Source organism: Malania oleifera, chromosome 5, assembly GCF_029873635.1.
Source record: "Malania oleifera isolate guangnan ecotype guangnan chromosome 5, ASM2987363v1, whole genome shotgun sequence".
NCBI classification, from domain to species: Eukaryota; Viridiplantae; Streptophyta; class Magnoliopsida; order Santalales; family Ximeniaceae; genus Malania; species Malania oleifera.
In genome coordinates this window covers 57,289,836-57,306,467 of record NC_080421.1, presented here as the reverse complement: position 1 = coordinate 57,306,467, position 16,632 = coordinate 57,289,836, and the positions used below count along the sequence as shown (strand labels likewise).

The window sequence follows — 16,632 nt, the reverse complement described above, 5'->3', positions numbered from 1 at the left end:
TACAAATGGTAAAGAAAATTTTGATAGATTACTTGGAGCTCAAAGATTTGGAATTTTCAAAGAAGGTTTAGGATACGGCCTATCATCTTCAGAATCGATAGGATTTGCAAACCTCTATGCTAAAAGGAGCTCTGCATCAAAGAAAAGTCATGCACCTAAACTAAACCCGTCACACACAAATAAAGTCTGCCTATATTGTGAGAAAAAAGGTCATGTGCGATTTACTTGCCCCTTCAGGGGAAACAGAGGAAAAAATATGAACTACAAATGGGTGATTAAGAACACTAACCCAATAGGACCCAAGAAAATATGGGTACCAAAACAAATCACTTGATGTTGTGTGCAAGTATGTTTGAAGAGCAACTCCATAAAGAACAAATAGTTTCTCGATAGTGGATGCTCAAGGCACATGACGGGAGACGCAAGCAAATTCCTCTCCCTCACCTACAAAAATTAAGGGCTAGTCACGTTTGGAGATAACGTCAAGGGGAGAATCATCGATAAAGGTAAAATAGGTAATTCATCCTTAGCTATTGAAAATGTTGCTCTAGTTGATACTCTCAAACATAATTTGTTAAGTGTTAGTCAACTATGTGATAAAGGGTTAAACATTACTCTCCAATCCACAAAATGCTTAATAAATGATTTAAAAGGAAATACCATCCTTATAGGAAAGCCTGAATCCAACATATATACAATTGAGTTTGATGGTATCACAAATTGTAACATTAAGTGTTTAGCTGTCACTAATGAAAATTGTTGGCTATGACATAGGAGACTAGGTTATGCAAGCATGGATCTTCTTCATAAACTTTCATCCAAAGAACTAGTAAACAGTCTACCAAAAGACAATTAGATGAAAGACAAAATATGTGATGCATGTCAATATGGAAAACAAGTTAAGACCTCCTTCAAAACTAAGAAAGTAATCTTTACATCAAGACCCTTAGAGTTAATCCATCTTCATCTATTTGGACCTAATGACATAGCTAGCATTAGTGGAAAGATGTATGCATTTGTTATAGTTGATGACTTCTCTAGATTTTCATGGGTAATTTTTCTTGCTAACAAAAGTGATACCTGTAATGCATTTATTCATTTTTGTGGAAAAATCCAAAATAAGAAAGGAATGTCAATTATACACATTAGGAGTGATAGAGGAAGAGAGTTTAGAAATAAAGAACTTGAGGATTTTTGCAACGAAAATGGATATTCACACAACTTCTCCGCACCAAAAACTCCACAAAAAAACGGAGTAGTTGAAAGAAAAAATCGAACACTCCAAGAAATGGCTAGAACAATGCTCAACGAACATAACTTGCCAAAATACTTCTGGGCAGAGGCCATTAGCACAGTGTACTATGTTAGTAACCGAGTCATCATTAGATCCAAGATAGGAAAAACCCCATATGAAATATGGAAAGGTAGAAAACCTAACATCTCACATTTTAAGGTTTTTGGATGTAAGTGTTTTATATTAAACGATAGGGATCATTTAGCTAAGTTTGATTCAAAGTCCGATGAGGGGATTTTCATAGGATATGTCATGAATAGCAAAGCATATAGGGTATTCAACAAAAGAATTCAAACTATTCAAGAAACAACCTATGCTGTATTTGACGAAACAAATCCTCACGCATCCAAAACACCTGTTGAGATAGATGAAGAAAACCAAGTCACTACCCTTAGAATTGAAAGAGAATTAGAACAACTCAAGTTAAATAATGATCAAGACACTAATTTTCAAGATACAAATATTGATCATCTAGAATCTTCTCCTCAAGAGTCTAACCAACCAGAAGAAAACAAAAATCATGAACTACCTAAAGCTTGGAAGTTTGTAAAAAGTCATCCAACTGATCTCATCATAGGTAGTCCATCTCAAGGAGTCAGCACCCGATCTCACCTTAGAAGTGGATGTAATCACATTGCTTTCGTATCTCACCTAGAACCCAAAAACTTTGAAGAAACTGAAAATGATGAAAATTGGATAAATGCCATGCAAGAAGAATTAGATCAATTTGAAAGACACAAAGTATGACACTTAGTTCCTAAACCCAAAAATACTACAATAATCGGCACTAAATGGGTATTTAGGAATAAGAAATATGAAGATGGAAACATTGTTAGAAATAAAGTTAGACTAGTAGCCCAAGGATATAACCAACAAGAGGGTATTGACTACGATGAAATTTATGCCCCTGTAGCCAGACTAGAAGCCATTAGAATGCTCCTTGCCTTTGCTTGTTACAAAAACTTCAAATTATTTCAAATGGATGTTAAAAGCGCCTTTTTAAATGGATACATAAGTGAAGAAGTATTTGTCAAGCAACCTCTTGGTTTTGGGAGCCACACTCATCCCGATCGCGTATACAAACTCTCAAAAGCTCTTTACGGACTTAAGCAAGCACCAAGAGCATGGTATGAGCACTTAAGCAAATTTCTTCTAGAAAATGGGTTCACAAGAGGAAAATTTGATACTACTCTCTTCTTAAAACATAACGAAAATTATATGCATGTTATACAAATTTATATGGATGATATTATTTTCGGTGCCACAAATGAAACCTTGTGTCAAGATTTTGCTCAAACTATGCAAGAAACATTTGAAATGAGTATGATGGGTGAGCTAACCTTCTTCCTAGGTCTACAAATTAAACAAATGAAGCATGGAATTTTCATAAATCAGGCCAAATACGTTAGGGACATGTTAAAGAAATTCAATCTTGAAATGGGAAAATCTAAAGTAACTCATATGAGCATCACAACAAAGCTTGACACTGATGAAAAAGGGAAAAACATTGACCAAAAACTTTACCGTGGCATGATAGGTAGCTTATTATATCTCACTTCCATCAAACCTGATATAATGTTTAGTGTTTATCTATGCGCTAGATTTCAAGCTTGTCCCAAAGAATCTCATCTTCATGCGATCAAATGAATCTTTAGATACTTAGCAGACACTCATGACTTATGACTTTTCTATCCTAAAAATGCTTCCTTTGACCTCACGTGCTACTTTGATGCTGACTACGATAGTTCTAAAACTGATAGAAAAAGCACTAGTGGAACATATCATTTCCTTGGACACTCTTTTGTGCCCTGGTTTTGCAAAAAACAAACCTCCGTAGCTCTTTCCACCACCGAGGCTGAGTATATCGCAGCCGGCAGCTGTTGTGCTCAAGCTTTATACATGAAACAACAACTTGAGGATTTCCGAATCTTAGTTAAAGGTACTCCAATTCATTGTGACAATACTAGTACCATCAACATATCAAAGAATCCGTGTCTCCATTCTAGAACCAAGCATATTGAAATTACACTTCATTCGAGATCATGTCCAAAAAGGAGACGTTGAGTTGATTTATGTTCCCACTGAAAACCAACTTGCTGACATTCTAACTAAGCCTCTCAATGAAGAAAGATTCCACACAATTCGACATGCCCTAGGAATGTGCACTCCTTCAGACATAATATAGGATCCTCATGTCAGCTCCTAACCCCGGTCTTACTCACCGTACTTTTAAACTTAGTTTTTCCCTTCCTCCAGTATTTGTTGCCGATAAATATGTATAATTCGTTGATGAACACAGGGTATTCGTCGCCGATAAGTTTGTATAATTCGTCAATGAACACAGGGGTCTCATCATTGAATTTGCCTTAATTTCATCGACGAATACAGGGCGTTGTCAACGAAAACTATTGGGCTACTTATTTCTTTCCGGTTAAACCAGACAAACCCTAGCCCATTCTAAACCTCTCCTTTCTCTCAGCTCTGTGTCCCTACTCCACCCACCTTGTGCCACCTCCTACCTCTTTTTCCACCATACACGACCGTCTCATTCCCATCCTCGCTCTCTCTCCCTCCCTCGGCTCTCCCATTTCCTTAAGTTCCCTCATCCTCTCGGCCATACCAGCTCTCTCCATCCCTTTGTCTCTCCATGACTCCTCGTCCAAAATGCCGCAATCTTCAAACCGAAGCTGGTGAAGGCTCATCTCGCCCTGCCTCTGGTCCTCCTACGCCTGCTCCAGCCAATCCTAACCCCCAGTTCATCTCCCCTGAAGCCACCTACCGTTATCAAAACGACATTCTCAAGTGGCATATAGTCTATGGCAAAATTGTGCCCTCTGATATCCTATAGCTCCATTTCCCCACTCTTCTCTCCAAGATTTAAGCCCTCGGGTGGGATGCCCTCTTTGATCTTGATGAACTCGTCTATGAAGACTTAGTTTGCAAGTTCTACACAAACTTTGTTCCCTCGCATCGCGGCATTGCCGCTTACTCCACCGTTCGCGGCACCATTATTCGGCTCTCCGAGGATACATTCTCTGCCGTTCTCGGTTGCACCTCTTATCCCCTTCAAGGCCTCCCCAAGTCCTCCTGGCCGACACGATTTGACTAGTTCGACTCACACACCGCCCTCAAGCTAATTACCAGTAATCCTCGCATTCTCGTGATGGCTCGCCCAAAATCCAAGGACCTCACTGTAGAATTTCGGGTCCTCCACCATATGATAACATATAACTTGTGCCCTCGCACTGGTGGCAGGGATTGGGTCACCCTCGAAGACATATTCAGCATGTACTACCTATGGATTGGCCATGGCTTATATCTTCCCTCTATTATTGTTCAGAACATGGAAGAAGGCCTCAAAAGGAAGTGCGGTTTTCTCCCATATGGTCATCTCCTCACAACCTTCTTTGATCACTACAACCTCTTTCGCACCGGCCTGCCTTGCATTGGTCCCGCGCCGGAAGATGTTTACACTGAGGTGACTCTTCGTCGCATACACTTTGAAAAGGACGAAGATACCAACACGTGGGTCAAAGCCCACGAGCAGGGCAATATTCCCGTCAATGAGGTTGAGGCCGCCTTGGAGGCTGAAAAAGAGGAAGGAAAGCATGAGGACACTGTGTATGGCCACATCCTGGAGCGCCTGGACGGGCTTCAGCATGCCATTACACAATTCGAAACTTGTCACCACCATCGTTTTGATTCCTTAGAAGCGTCTCTTTTGCTGCACTCTTTGACAGTTTGGGTCGTCCACACGAGTAGCACTTTGTGTTGGCTATCCCCCAATTTTGATTATGGCAAAGGGGGAGAAATAGTTTTAGATCTTTATTCAGTTGCATTCGGATGTATTTAAAATATATTTCTAGTTGATAATAGCCTTGTAATCACTGCTTGTAATCACTGTTTGTCATCACTGCACAAATTTAGTAATGAAACTTAGAAAGCATTGCATCTTTTGAATATAAATGCTCTATCGGTGTACGTGAATGATTGATATACTGGACTGTCATGGTTTATGCAGGACTAAATGGAAAATGTCTTACTTACAAACAGCATGCTGCCAAAAATTTAAATAAAATATTCTTCCATATAATGCAAACATTAAGGGGGGACAATTTTATTTAAACTCTAAACCAATCCATTTAGTAAAGGGGAGCATTTATCTTTCAAAGAGAACACTAATGGACTGCCATAATCAAAAAGGGGGAGAATGTTAGACCAAGTAGTTAAGGGTCTTTCATTCCTACTGTGTTTTGATGACAACAACCCATTAGCAGTTCTTAAGGCTACTAACTTTTCTATCTAAGTTATGTTTAGCTATACAGAACAGCACCAGAACCAACAAAGTCTCAAATTAGTTGAAGAACCTCGTGTCATGACCAAAAGCAACAACAGCCTCTCAACGCATTCATGGATACTACACAAATACACAAAGTGATCTAAAGAATGAGTGTGAGAATGAGAGAGAGAGAGAGAGAGAGAGACTATTTTGTAAATTCCTTGTATATAGAGTAAACTCAAAACTAAGAGCAAGAAATGGGCATATCTCACACACACAACAAGAAACAAGTAATGGTATTTAAAAGTGTGTAAAGAAACCCCTAAACGGACAAGGACCTTCTTACAACTTAAAAGAACAACTCTTAAGAAGAAGGGACTCGTCGGCGAACATAGGGCTTCGTCGATAAGTGTAACACATACCTTCGTCGACGAACACAGGATTCTCGTCGACGAAAAGAAACTGAGAGGCATGTGAATTTAGAACCATAACTCGTCGACGAACACAGGGCGTCGTCAACGAATGTTATAAAGAACTCGTCGACAAACACAGGGTTCTCATCGACGAAAAGATACCGAGAGGTACTTGATTTCAGAATCAGCAACTCGTCGACGAACACAGGGCTTTGTCAACGAATTGACTGAAGAGGTCGTCGACGAATTTCCAATTTTGTCGATGAACGTTAGGCAGTACCGAACATTAAATGCTGCAGAACGGCTAGTTTGACCCTTGTCCTACATTCATAAATGCCCAACGGCTTTCCAGCATTCTTCTCGCCCATTTGGTGTTTAAATAGGAGTAAATAGTATTCATTCCTCACGAAGAAAGATAATATTGTTCAAAAATCATTTATTGTTGCTTTCATTTCTAGGGTTTGCTCATACACTCACTTGCCCTCTTCTTGTTGCTCTTAGTTTTGCTTCTACTCTATTGATAAGAGGACATTGAGTAAGGATTTTATTGTAATACTCAGCTCAAAGGGAGCATTCAAGTTTACATTTATTTGTCATCTATGTATTGTAAAGAAAGGCTCTTTGGGAGCTATTGTTGGGCGTCTCTAAGTGAGCACCTTGTTGAAGCTTTTTGTGAGCAACTGTATATTGGTTTCTCTGCCGAAGGAGGATTATAGTGGATTTTGGGAATCCTTGAGTTGGTCTCAAGGCGTGGACGTAGGTAGGGTGCCGAACCACGTAAATATCTTTGTGCTAAGTTTTTCTTCTCTCATATCTCTTTTATACTATTATTGTGATTTCCTGCATCTTTACACTGCGATTTTATACACTTGCTCTTGGTAAGATTTCTGTGTTTGTAGAAAGTTAGCACATCCACGAAGAATGTCTATTCACCCCCCCCCCCCCCTCTAGACACTCAACCGGGCCAACAATCATCATCATCATCATCATTATTATTATTATTGTTATTGTTAGTTGTACTATTTCTTTTTTATAAACTATATATGTAGTGAATGTCCAATTTTAGAGTTTTGCTTAATTTGATAAACTAATCAATTGACTTTGATTGGTAAAGAAATATTAAGTTTTAATATACAATTAAAAATTATTGAATGATAATATTAAAAATACATATTTAGAACAGAAGCACTAATTTTGAGTGATTTTAAATTACGATAAATAAAAAAAAATTCTTAGATAAAATACTCATACAATTTCTAAAAATTAATGTTAAAAATAAAATTTAAAACTCATTAATTAGTCTTTAAGTAAACAAAAAAATAGTAATAAGTTCAAATATTTTACGTATCAGATCATCTTTAGAAATCGCAATATATTTATTAATATTCTCTTTCGATAAGTGATACATCAAATAAATTTTAATATTTCTCATTAGGAGCATTCCTTTCATATCATATCTTATATTTTTAGAATTTTTTCAATCAATACATCTAAGTTGTGTCATAATTATATCTCATAAAGTCAAGATTTCATATGTTAATATTTATAAATTAAATAATAGAAATATATTATTAATTTTTTTTTCAAAACTATATATAAAATTATTAAGATATATAAAAATATCTTGTAAAATATCATTCACATACAACCATATGCGAATATGTAATGCATGTGACACAAAAATAGCTTTATTAGAAATATAAAATAATATAATTCATATGTTATCACGTGCAATGCACATTTAAAATTAATGATATCTTTCACATTGCACCCATCTCAATTAGAAAATTCTGTATTTAAAAAAAATATTTTGCATACTCTCCCATTAAATGATGGATATTGGACATTTAATTTGTTATGATCGTACCGTGGGGATATCTTATGGGCAATGAGTTGGTCAAGAAAATTATACAACTCCAATTTTCCATGATAAAAAAATAATGAATATAATAAGGAAAATAATTGAATTCTTAAGAGTTCGTATGGGGGATTGTCCGACTGGCCGTCTTGGAATACAACTTTTCGAGAAGTCTAATACTATCCAAAATGTAAATGAACAATCAATCATTTTTATTAGGGTTTTTTTTTTCTATCTCTCTCTCATAAATGCAAGAAAAGAAGGAAAAAGAGCTTACTTAAAGCATCAAAAAATAAGAAAATTATTAAGCTAATCGCATTAAATTTAGACCATCAACAAAATATGAAAATCATAGATAGTTTTTTTCATACAATAGTGGGATATGAATTTGGTTAAAATGAAAATGAAGAATAGTAAAGGTGAAATGATCCATGGCCAAGCGCAAGTTAGCAAGTCACTCCATAACACGCTAAAATGTACCGCTTCGTGGGCCCACTTTTTGAATATAAGAACGTTGTGAGCACCAACAGCATTGGTTGGGAAGAGAGTGGCTGCCATGATCCACCACCAGTCCCTCCCCCCATCTCCTCTGTGTTTAATTTTCAGGCCTCTTAATTCTGATAAAACGAAAAACTATTTTGAAGGTTCCACCAATAATCCCCAACCGCGTTACATTACAACCTCCACAAAACAGAGCATAGCCCGCGCGCCAAACTTTTTTTAACTATTTTGGCTCCCACGTTTCTCTCTGCCTCTCTTTCTCTCACAGCTTCAAAACCTCCCTTTCCATCTTTCCCCATTTTCAACGGAATTCCCCCAAGGAAAAGCACAAGTCATTCTGTTTCTTGCTAACAAACACTCCGCGCTGATCCCTCCATGTTTCCCATTTCTGGGTTCTTGTAATCAGGCTGTATTTACTGACCCACTTCTCCAATCTTTGAGGTTGGATGATCAATTCTGCCTCTGCTTTGTGGTGGGTCTCGAATCTCTTTTTTTTTTTTTCCTTCTTTTAATTTTTTATCTTGTTAATAAGAAGTATTCGGCTAGATGCATGGAAACTATGTACATATTTAAATTTGCAAGCTCAAATCAGTTGAACATTTGATGTGATCCTCTGGGTTTCTGCAGGTGTTCGGGGATTGAATCCTCATTTTCAGAGCTTTCATCACGTTTAATTCGTCCAAAACCACCTCGTATGTATTGGTTTTCACATTTTTAGCTCATATGAAGGGTTATCCTGGAGATTTATGCCATTGAATTCGGGGGAAGTCCTTGTTTGATTCGTCTTGAATTGCCGAAACCTTGCAGTGTGTAAATCACAAGTTCTATTTTGTTGAAGTTTTGGAGCTTGCAGTTTGAAGTTCATCGGATAGAAAAACTTAGGATTTTTTCTCGGATTCGGCTCTTCTGAGAATGAGTTGTTTTTCTTGTTTTTCATCCCAAGAGAAGAGAGCTTCCAAGAAATACAACAGCACAAGGGGACAGTTGCCTTCCGTTCCTCCCATTAAAGAACCCCTTGTGGCAACGCAGCCCCGTAAGTCCATATATTTCTTATCCTATTATTGCAGCACAGTGCCTTTTTTTTTTTTTTCTTGGTGAGAAAATTTGATGACTTATAGTCCTCAGGAGACCATATATTCTGCAATTTGCTTCCACATCTCATTTGAATCTAGTCCTCGTGGAATAGGACAGTGGATACTATCAACTTCATCCCTAATCAGATCAACTGAATTGCTGGTGCTTCTTCTAAGCTTGACATTGTTATACAATCCTTAGTCATAAAAGGAAGCACAACTAAGAAGTTCTTAAGAATAGCTTGATTAGGATATGAAATGTTGAAATAAGAATTTCTACTTTGTTAATAGAAACGATATAGGTTTTGGGAACTCCATGCATATGTAAATAATTATAATAGAAAAAACAGGGAAAGATTGAGAAACTGATATGCTACTGCTTTGTTTGAAAACAGACGAATGAACTAGTGTGAAATACTGATGGATCACCCTGCCCAAGATGCCTAATGGGCAGTGAGAAGCTCAATGTGTTTTTGCAAGTAATAATTGTAACATTGAGAAAAAGATAGTTTTGTTTCCCTCTCTATGAGTTCCCTTATGCAGTTTTGAAGTTTATTGAAAAAATGGTAATGATTTTGTGAATTTGTGAAAAAAATTTTACTAATTCTCTTCCAAAAATTGTACCATTGGGGTATTATTGGGTTGTGCTTGATAAAAATACAGAAGTAAGCGTGTTGCCAGAAAATAGATCAAAAGCTGCAGATGAAAAAACCAACAAGGATGCTCCTAATAAAGATGGAAACAAAAATATAGCTGCACAAACCTTCACCTTTCGTGAGCTGGCTGCGGCAACAAAAAACTTTCGGCAGGAATGTCTAGTGGGTGAAGGTGGATTTGGAAGAGTTTATAAGGGGCGACTTGATAAAATCGGTCAGGTGATAATCACCAGCTTGATATCTATTGTGCACTTGCCCATTTCCCCTATTCATGCTAAACTATCAAAGGATTTTGAATAGTAATTTGAGTTGCATTGCAATTTTTATTCAGATTGTAGCCGTGAAGCAACTTGACAGAAACGGGTTGCAGGGAAATAGAGAATTTCTTGTTGAGGTTCTGATGCTAAGCCTCCTTCACCATCAAAATCTGGTGAATCTTATTGGATATTGTGCTGATGGAGACCAGAGACTTTTAGTTTATGAGTATATGCCATTGGGATCACTAGAAGAGCATTTACTTGGTATGACTTGTTTTCACAATTTTTTTTTTTTTACCTTTGGATAGAAACCTTCACTAGCTGCTCTGAAACAAGGGAATAAAGTGAGATAAATTTAATTTTGATAGTAACTGAGAACTTGATCATTAGATAAGTTGATGTGTTGCCCAAATAAAAAAAAAAGGTGGAAAAACTTAGGTTTAACTGAGAAGATATTTTGACAATCTGAAATCCTATTGAGCCCTGCAACTGTGTCTACATAGCATATTCAGAAACCCATTTCTCATGGTTTCACAGCATCCCTTATGATTGTAGCAAGTGTTGACAATGCAGCTCAATTTATAACACACCATGAACTGCACCATGGTTTATTACAAAACCACACCATGAACCGCACCATGGTTTATTACAAAACTACACCACAAACTCAATTTTATAATACCCTTGCTTTTGAATTTTCAGATCTCACTCCCGCCCAAAAACCATTAGATTGGTTTAAAAGAATGAAAATAGCACTGGGTGCTGCCAAAGGTTTGGAATATCTACACGATAAGGCCAATCCTCCTGTGATATATCGGGATCTAAAATCCTCCAACATCCTGCTGGACAAGGAATTCAATGCAAAACTCTCTGATTTTGGGCTAGCCAAGCTTGGACCTGTTGGGGACAAGGTACATGTATCTTCGAGAGTAATGGGAACATATGGTTATTGTGCCCCAGAATATCAAAGAACTGGTCAACTGACCATTAAGTCGGACGTGTACAGTTTTGGGGTCGTTTTATTGGAGTTGATCACAGGTCGGAGAGCAATTGACACAACAAGAAAAAATGAGGAGCAAAATCTAGTTTCTTGGGTGAGTTTTTCTCCAATGTCTCGCCATCCTTTTTTCTTATAAAGTTTCCTCCTCAACATTTTGCCCTCCCTTTATTCTTAAAAAAGGCCCATATATAGGGTGTCAGTTATTATTACAGTCATCTCTGAACAATGAACTGCATGCACCTCAATGCCCAAGACAATGTCTGCAAAAATTTAGACATAGGCATGTCCAACACGTACGTATTAACTGCAGTATGAGAGTTTGTAGCTGCATAGTTTCTGTTTCCCATATGCAATATTTTTTTCATTAATAATTTGTGCTTTTGGCATGGACTGATGGACATGACTAAGAAATTAACTCCTTTAGAATAGAAAATTATTTGTTTGGGGGGGGGGGGGGGGAGAGAGGGTAGGAGGAGGAGAGGATTGCAATAAACAGATTTTATTCTTAATACTTTTTTGAAAATGCCATAAGCTTATATAATAATTGCTCAGGATGAGTCAGTCCTTGAACACTGTTTCCTTCTAATTCTGCTCATGGGAAAGTTGGATTATATCTAAACAGGGCTAGTGGGCAATAGTAACAATTGAGTAGCTGGTAAGCCAATGGTTTTGCCTTGAATTCTGGAGTTAACACTTTTAGATCCTGTTGGAATGAGCCTCTTCGTTGTGATTGACGCATTTTGCATGGACAAATCAATTCTTAAGAAAACAACTGCAAAGAATGAACGGATCACCATAGACTATAGGGAACAGTTCCATTTTCCATGAAGCATCCAAAGACCCTAAACAGATTCTTTTCCTTGGTAAAGACCCGAATAAATAGGTTGCTCTAGTGAGTCAGTCAAGAGTTCATTGAAGTGTCATTAATTTTTTCTTTCTTTATTTTCAAACGCAATCATTTGTTATTTGTGTTCCTTTGTTTCCACTAGGCCGTGCCCATTTTCAAGCAGACAAATAGGTTCCCAGAACTGGCTGACCCAAATCTTGAGGGAGATTTTCCAATGAGAGGCTTGAACCAAGCAGTTGCGGTTGCAGCCATGTGTCTGCAGGAGGAACCACTGGCCCGTCCCTTGATGACCGATGTCGTCACAGCTCTCAGCTTCCTTTCTGGACCAAATGCAGGTAGCAGTTCACCCTCTGCTCCCTCTCCTGATCAAACCAATAACAAAGCAACGGCAGCATACGACGAGTATCAGGATGAAGATAGTATAACAGAACGCCAACGAGCTGTAGCAGAAGCCATTGAATGGGGATCAACTTCAAAGCACAGCCACTTCCGATCAAGGGGTGGAAGTGCTTCTTCATTGTAAAAGTTGTCCAGTATCAACTCATAATGCGATTACCATGAGGACATTTGTACGCACCATACATATGGTTTTTAATTTTATTCTCCCATGGTTTCCCTCTTCTAAAGATGTTAATTGACTGTTATATTTCAAGAAATGACGTATAAATTGTGACGTATATTTCAACATTGTTTTACATATATTGTGAGGAAACAGTTTCATGTGAGGAAATGAACCTTTGTAATATTTTCTTCTTTCTGTATGTTCAACATTACGGACAACATTACTTTTTCTATAATATTCAGTTATAATCATGCAATAAACAGTTGAAAACTTGAAATTCTATTAGAAATTTGCAATGATCCAGAAACTTAAGTCCTTGTCATCACCAGGAAATTTGTTCTCTTCGGTTTTATTCCTTGCTTAAATTGATGTGGTTTCTTTTCACTCTGTAGCTAGAGCTGCGTAGTGTTGTTATTCAGTGGGTTTGTACTAGTCAAAATCTCTTGCTTACACAAAGACTTGGGTTGGAACTATGCATCGTTAGCCTTTTAGGCAGACAACATGTTAGGCTGAATTGCTTCATGTTAATCTCAGCTGCAGAGAAGTAACAGCAGCAGCAGAGTAATAAGCTGGTTTTGTTGACTGTAACAGCAAGCAATTAAGCTATTTGTTTATTTTGGTTATTATAGTTATTTTAGATGTTAGTTATCAGATTGTTAAGTTTTCTGTTGTAATTTTACATGGTATCAGAACATTGAAGAATTCTTGATTTCGAGTTTCTTCAAGATTTTCAATGGCTTCCGCTACTGGTTCATCGCAGACAACAACTACTTCTAATTCTTCACAATCGGTGTCCAATCCAAGCACAACAATGGCGGATGAATATGCTAATAATCCTTACTTTCTTCCTACGAATGAGAATCCAAGTTTTGTTCTTACATCTCAACCTCTTATAGGTCTAGAAAATTATATGAGTTGGGCTAGATCAGTCTTTTTGGCTTTGAGTTCAGGAACAAGTTTGGATTTGTGAATGGCTCGATCGTAGAACCAGATCTTTCTTCTCCTTTATTCAATTCTTGGAGTCGTTGCAACACTACAATTCTTTCTTGGATAACCAATTCTTTTTGTATGGAATTGAAAGCTAGTGTGATGTATATCAATAATGCAAAGGATTTGTGGTTTGATCTTAAGGATAGACTTTCACAAGGTAATACACCACGATTGTTTGAACTTGAGAAAGAAATCTCTCATCTTTCACAAGAATCACTTTCAGTAAGTTCTTATTTTACAAAGTTCAAGACTTTATGGGATGAGTTTGTTAGTTATCAGCCTTTTACCATCTGTTCTTGTGCTTGTATTTGTGGATCCAAGGCTTCTTAATTGGATGCCCAGCACAAGGAACATGTTTTCATGTTCTTGATGGGCTTAAACAATAGTTATAGCAATCTTATTGGTCAAATACTACTAATAGAACCATTTCCTTAGTCACACACATAGGCACGATACAACTTTCTTCTTCTCATCCTCATCAATGTTCTATGTGTTCTTACCTTCAGTTTCAATTTGATTTCAATTAGTAAACTTACCAAAAATCTTCATTGTTGCCTTATATTTCTTGGTAATTGTTGTTTCATTCAGGACCTTGCTCTATGGAGCACGATTCTACTGTGCATACTGCCTTTGCTGTCAATTATACTCATGTTGGTTATTCTTCTTCAGAATTGTGGCATAATAGGCTAGGTCATCCTTCTTATTCCAAGTTTTCTTTGCTTAAAGATGATCTTGATGTAAATATTTCCAATAAACCAGAATGTTGTGATGTTTGTCATTTCTCTAAACAGAAAAGATTACCTTTTGATTGTAGTAGTAATGCTTCAAATAAACCTTTTGAGCTAATACATTGTGATCTATGGGGTCCTTTCTCTACTTGTACTCTTGAAGGTTTTAGATATTTTCTATCAATTGTGGGTGATTTTACTAGGTGTACTTGGGTTAATCTTGTTAAACAAAAATATCTTATACCCAGTTTCTTCTTCCTCAATTTGCTACTTTGGTTAAAACACAATTTAATGCCACAATTCAGACCATCAAGAGTGACAATGGCACTTACTTTATTCTTAAAGATTGTTTTTTTCATAAAAATGGAATTTTACATCAGTTAAGATGTGTTGATACTCCTCAACAAAATGCAATTGTTGAAAGGAAGTATCAACATATACTCAATGTTGCAAGAGCATTGTTATTTCAATCCAACGTGCCATTGAGCTATTGGAGTGATTGCATATTGACTGCTGCTTATTTACTCAATAGGATTCCTTCTAAATCTTTAGGTAATAAGAGTCCTTTTGAGCTTCTTTTCAGCAAGTCTCCTTCTTATTCTCATTTGAAATGTTTTGCTTCTACTCTCTCTCACAATCGGCACAAGTTTGCTCCTAGGGCTAGAAAGTGTGTGTTTCTAGGCTACCCTCATGGTATTAAAGGATATAAGCTTTTGGATATTGAAACTAATCAAGTTTTCATATCCAGAGATGTTCAATTTTATGAACATATCTTTCCTTTTAAAAAATCTGTTAATCCTTCTATTTCTTATTTGGATAATTTTGTTTTCCCTCATTCTACATTTGGATCTTATGATCTTAATTCTGTTCTTGTTTCTCCTCCTACTTCTTCACAATCTACTACTTCTCACTCCACTTTACCTACAGATTCTAAAAATCATAGCTTTTCCATTGAACATAATTCTTCTCAGCTTGATTAAGAAAATCCTAGTTCTTCAGCAAATATTCCTATTAACCTTGATCCTACAGATTCTTCATCCTTTCCTTCTATTCTTCCTATTCCTTCTTTAAGAAGGTCTGTTAGATCTCACCATCCTCCTTCTTACTTATTAGATTATTCTTGTAAACTTGTCAGTAACAAACCTACTCTTGGTTTACCATATGATATTTCTACTGGTCTAAGATACTCTCACCTTGGCCCCTCCTTTCATTCCTTTGTCATGGTTGTTAACTCTACACCCTCAGAACCTACTTCTTTACATCAAGCAGTTTAGTTTTTTGAGTGGAGAGAAGCCATAGACAAAGAGATTGCTGCTTTGGAACTTAAAACTCATTGACTCTTACTATATTACCTCTTGGTAAATCTCCCATTGGTTGCAAATGGGTGTACAAAATTAAATATCATCCTGATGGTTCCATTTAAAGGTATAAGGCTCATTTAGTTGCCAAAGGTTTCACTCAACAACTTTGCTTAGATTACTCAGACACTTTTTCTCCTGTTGCCAAGTCTGTTTCAGTACGGATATTGCTTGCTTTAGCTGCTGTGAAAGGGTGGTATTTATATCAACTTGATGTTAATAATGCCTTTCTTCATGGGAGTTAAACTGAGGATGTATAGATGTCTCTTCCATCAGGCTTTCACAACAAGGGGGGAGCATCTTGTTTGCAAATTAAATAAAGTCTTTATGGACTTAAGCAGGCTTCAAGGCAGTGGTTTGAAAAATTTTCTACCACAATTCTGCAGATGGGATTTGTTTAATCAAAGTCTGATTATTCATTATTCACTCACACATCTGGTTGTTCTTTCACAGTGTACTGGTTTATGTAGATGATATTTTGATTACTGGTAACAATCCTACTTGTGTTGATAATTTGAAGCATGTTCTTGATGCTAAATTTGGTTTCAAAGATTTGTGATCACTACGATATTTTCTAGGCCTTGAAGTAGCAAGAATTGACGAAGGAATTAGTTTAAATCAGAGAAAATATGCACTAGAAATTCTGAATGATACAGGTTTTATTGGCAGCAAACTTGTTAAATTTCCTATGGAACAAAACTTGCAATTATCCAAGTATGAAGGTAAACCACTTACTGAGCCAACTCAATATAGAAGGTTAATTGTCAGATTGTTATACTTAACTTTAACTAGATCAGACATTACCTATGTTGTGCA

General features: G+C 36.9%; 1 protein-coding gene across 1 annotated transcript; it reads left to right on the top strand.

Moving 5' to 3' along the window:
- The first annotated feature begins 9,257 nt into the window (after nucleotides 1-9,257).
- LOC131155376 (probable serine/threonine-protein kinase PBL26) lies at nucleotides 9,258-12,701 on the top strand. Its single transcript, XM_058108457.1, has 5 exons — nucleotides 9,258-9,315; nucleotides 10,121-10,293; nucleotides 10,406-10,595; nucleotides 11,034-11,425; nucleotides 12,321-12,701. Exons 1-5 carry the CDS (start codon nucleotides 9,258-9,260, stop codon nucleotides 12,699-12,701), a joined length of 1,194 nt encoding a protein of 397 aa, XP_057964440.1.
- The last annotated feature ends 3,931 nt before the right edge of the window (nucleotides 12,702-16,632 follow it).

Excerpts from the sequence above, each read along its gene's own strand:
- LOC131155376 (XM_058108457.1), top strand. The coding sequence starts at position 9,258 with ATGAGTTGTTTTTCTTGTTTTTCATCCCAAGAGAAGAGAGCTTCCAAG. Across the intron at positions 9,316-10,120 it reads AGCTTCCAAGAAATACAACA|ATGAAAAAACCAACAAGGAT; the intron begins GCACAAGGGGAC and ends CAAAAGCTGCAG. Across the intron at positions 10,596-11,033 it reads ACTAGAAGAGCATTTACTTG|ATCTCACTCCCGCCCAAAAA; the intron begins GTATGACTTGTT and ends TTGAATTTTCAG.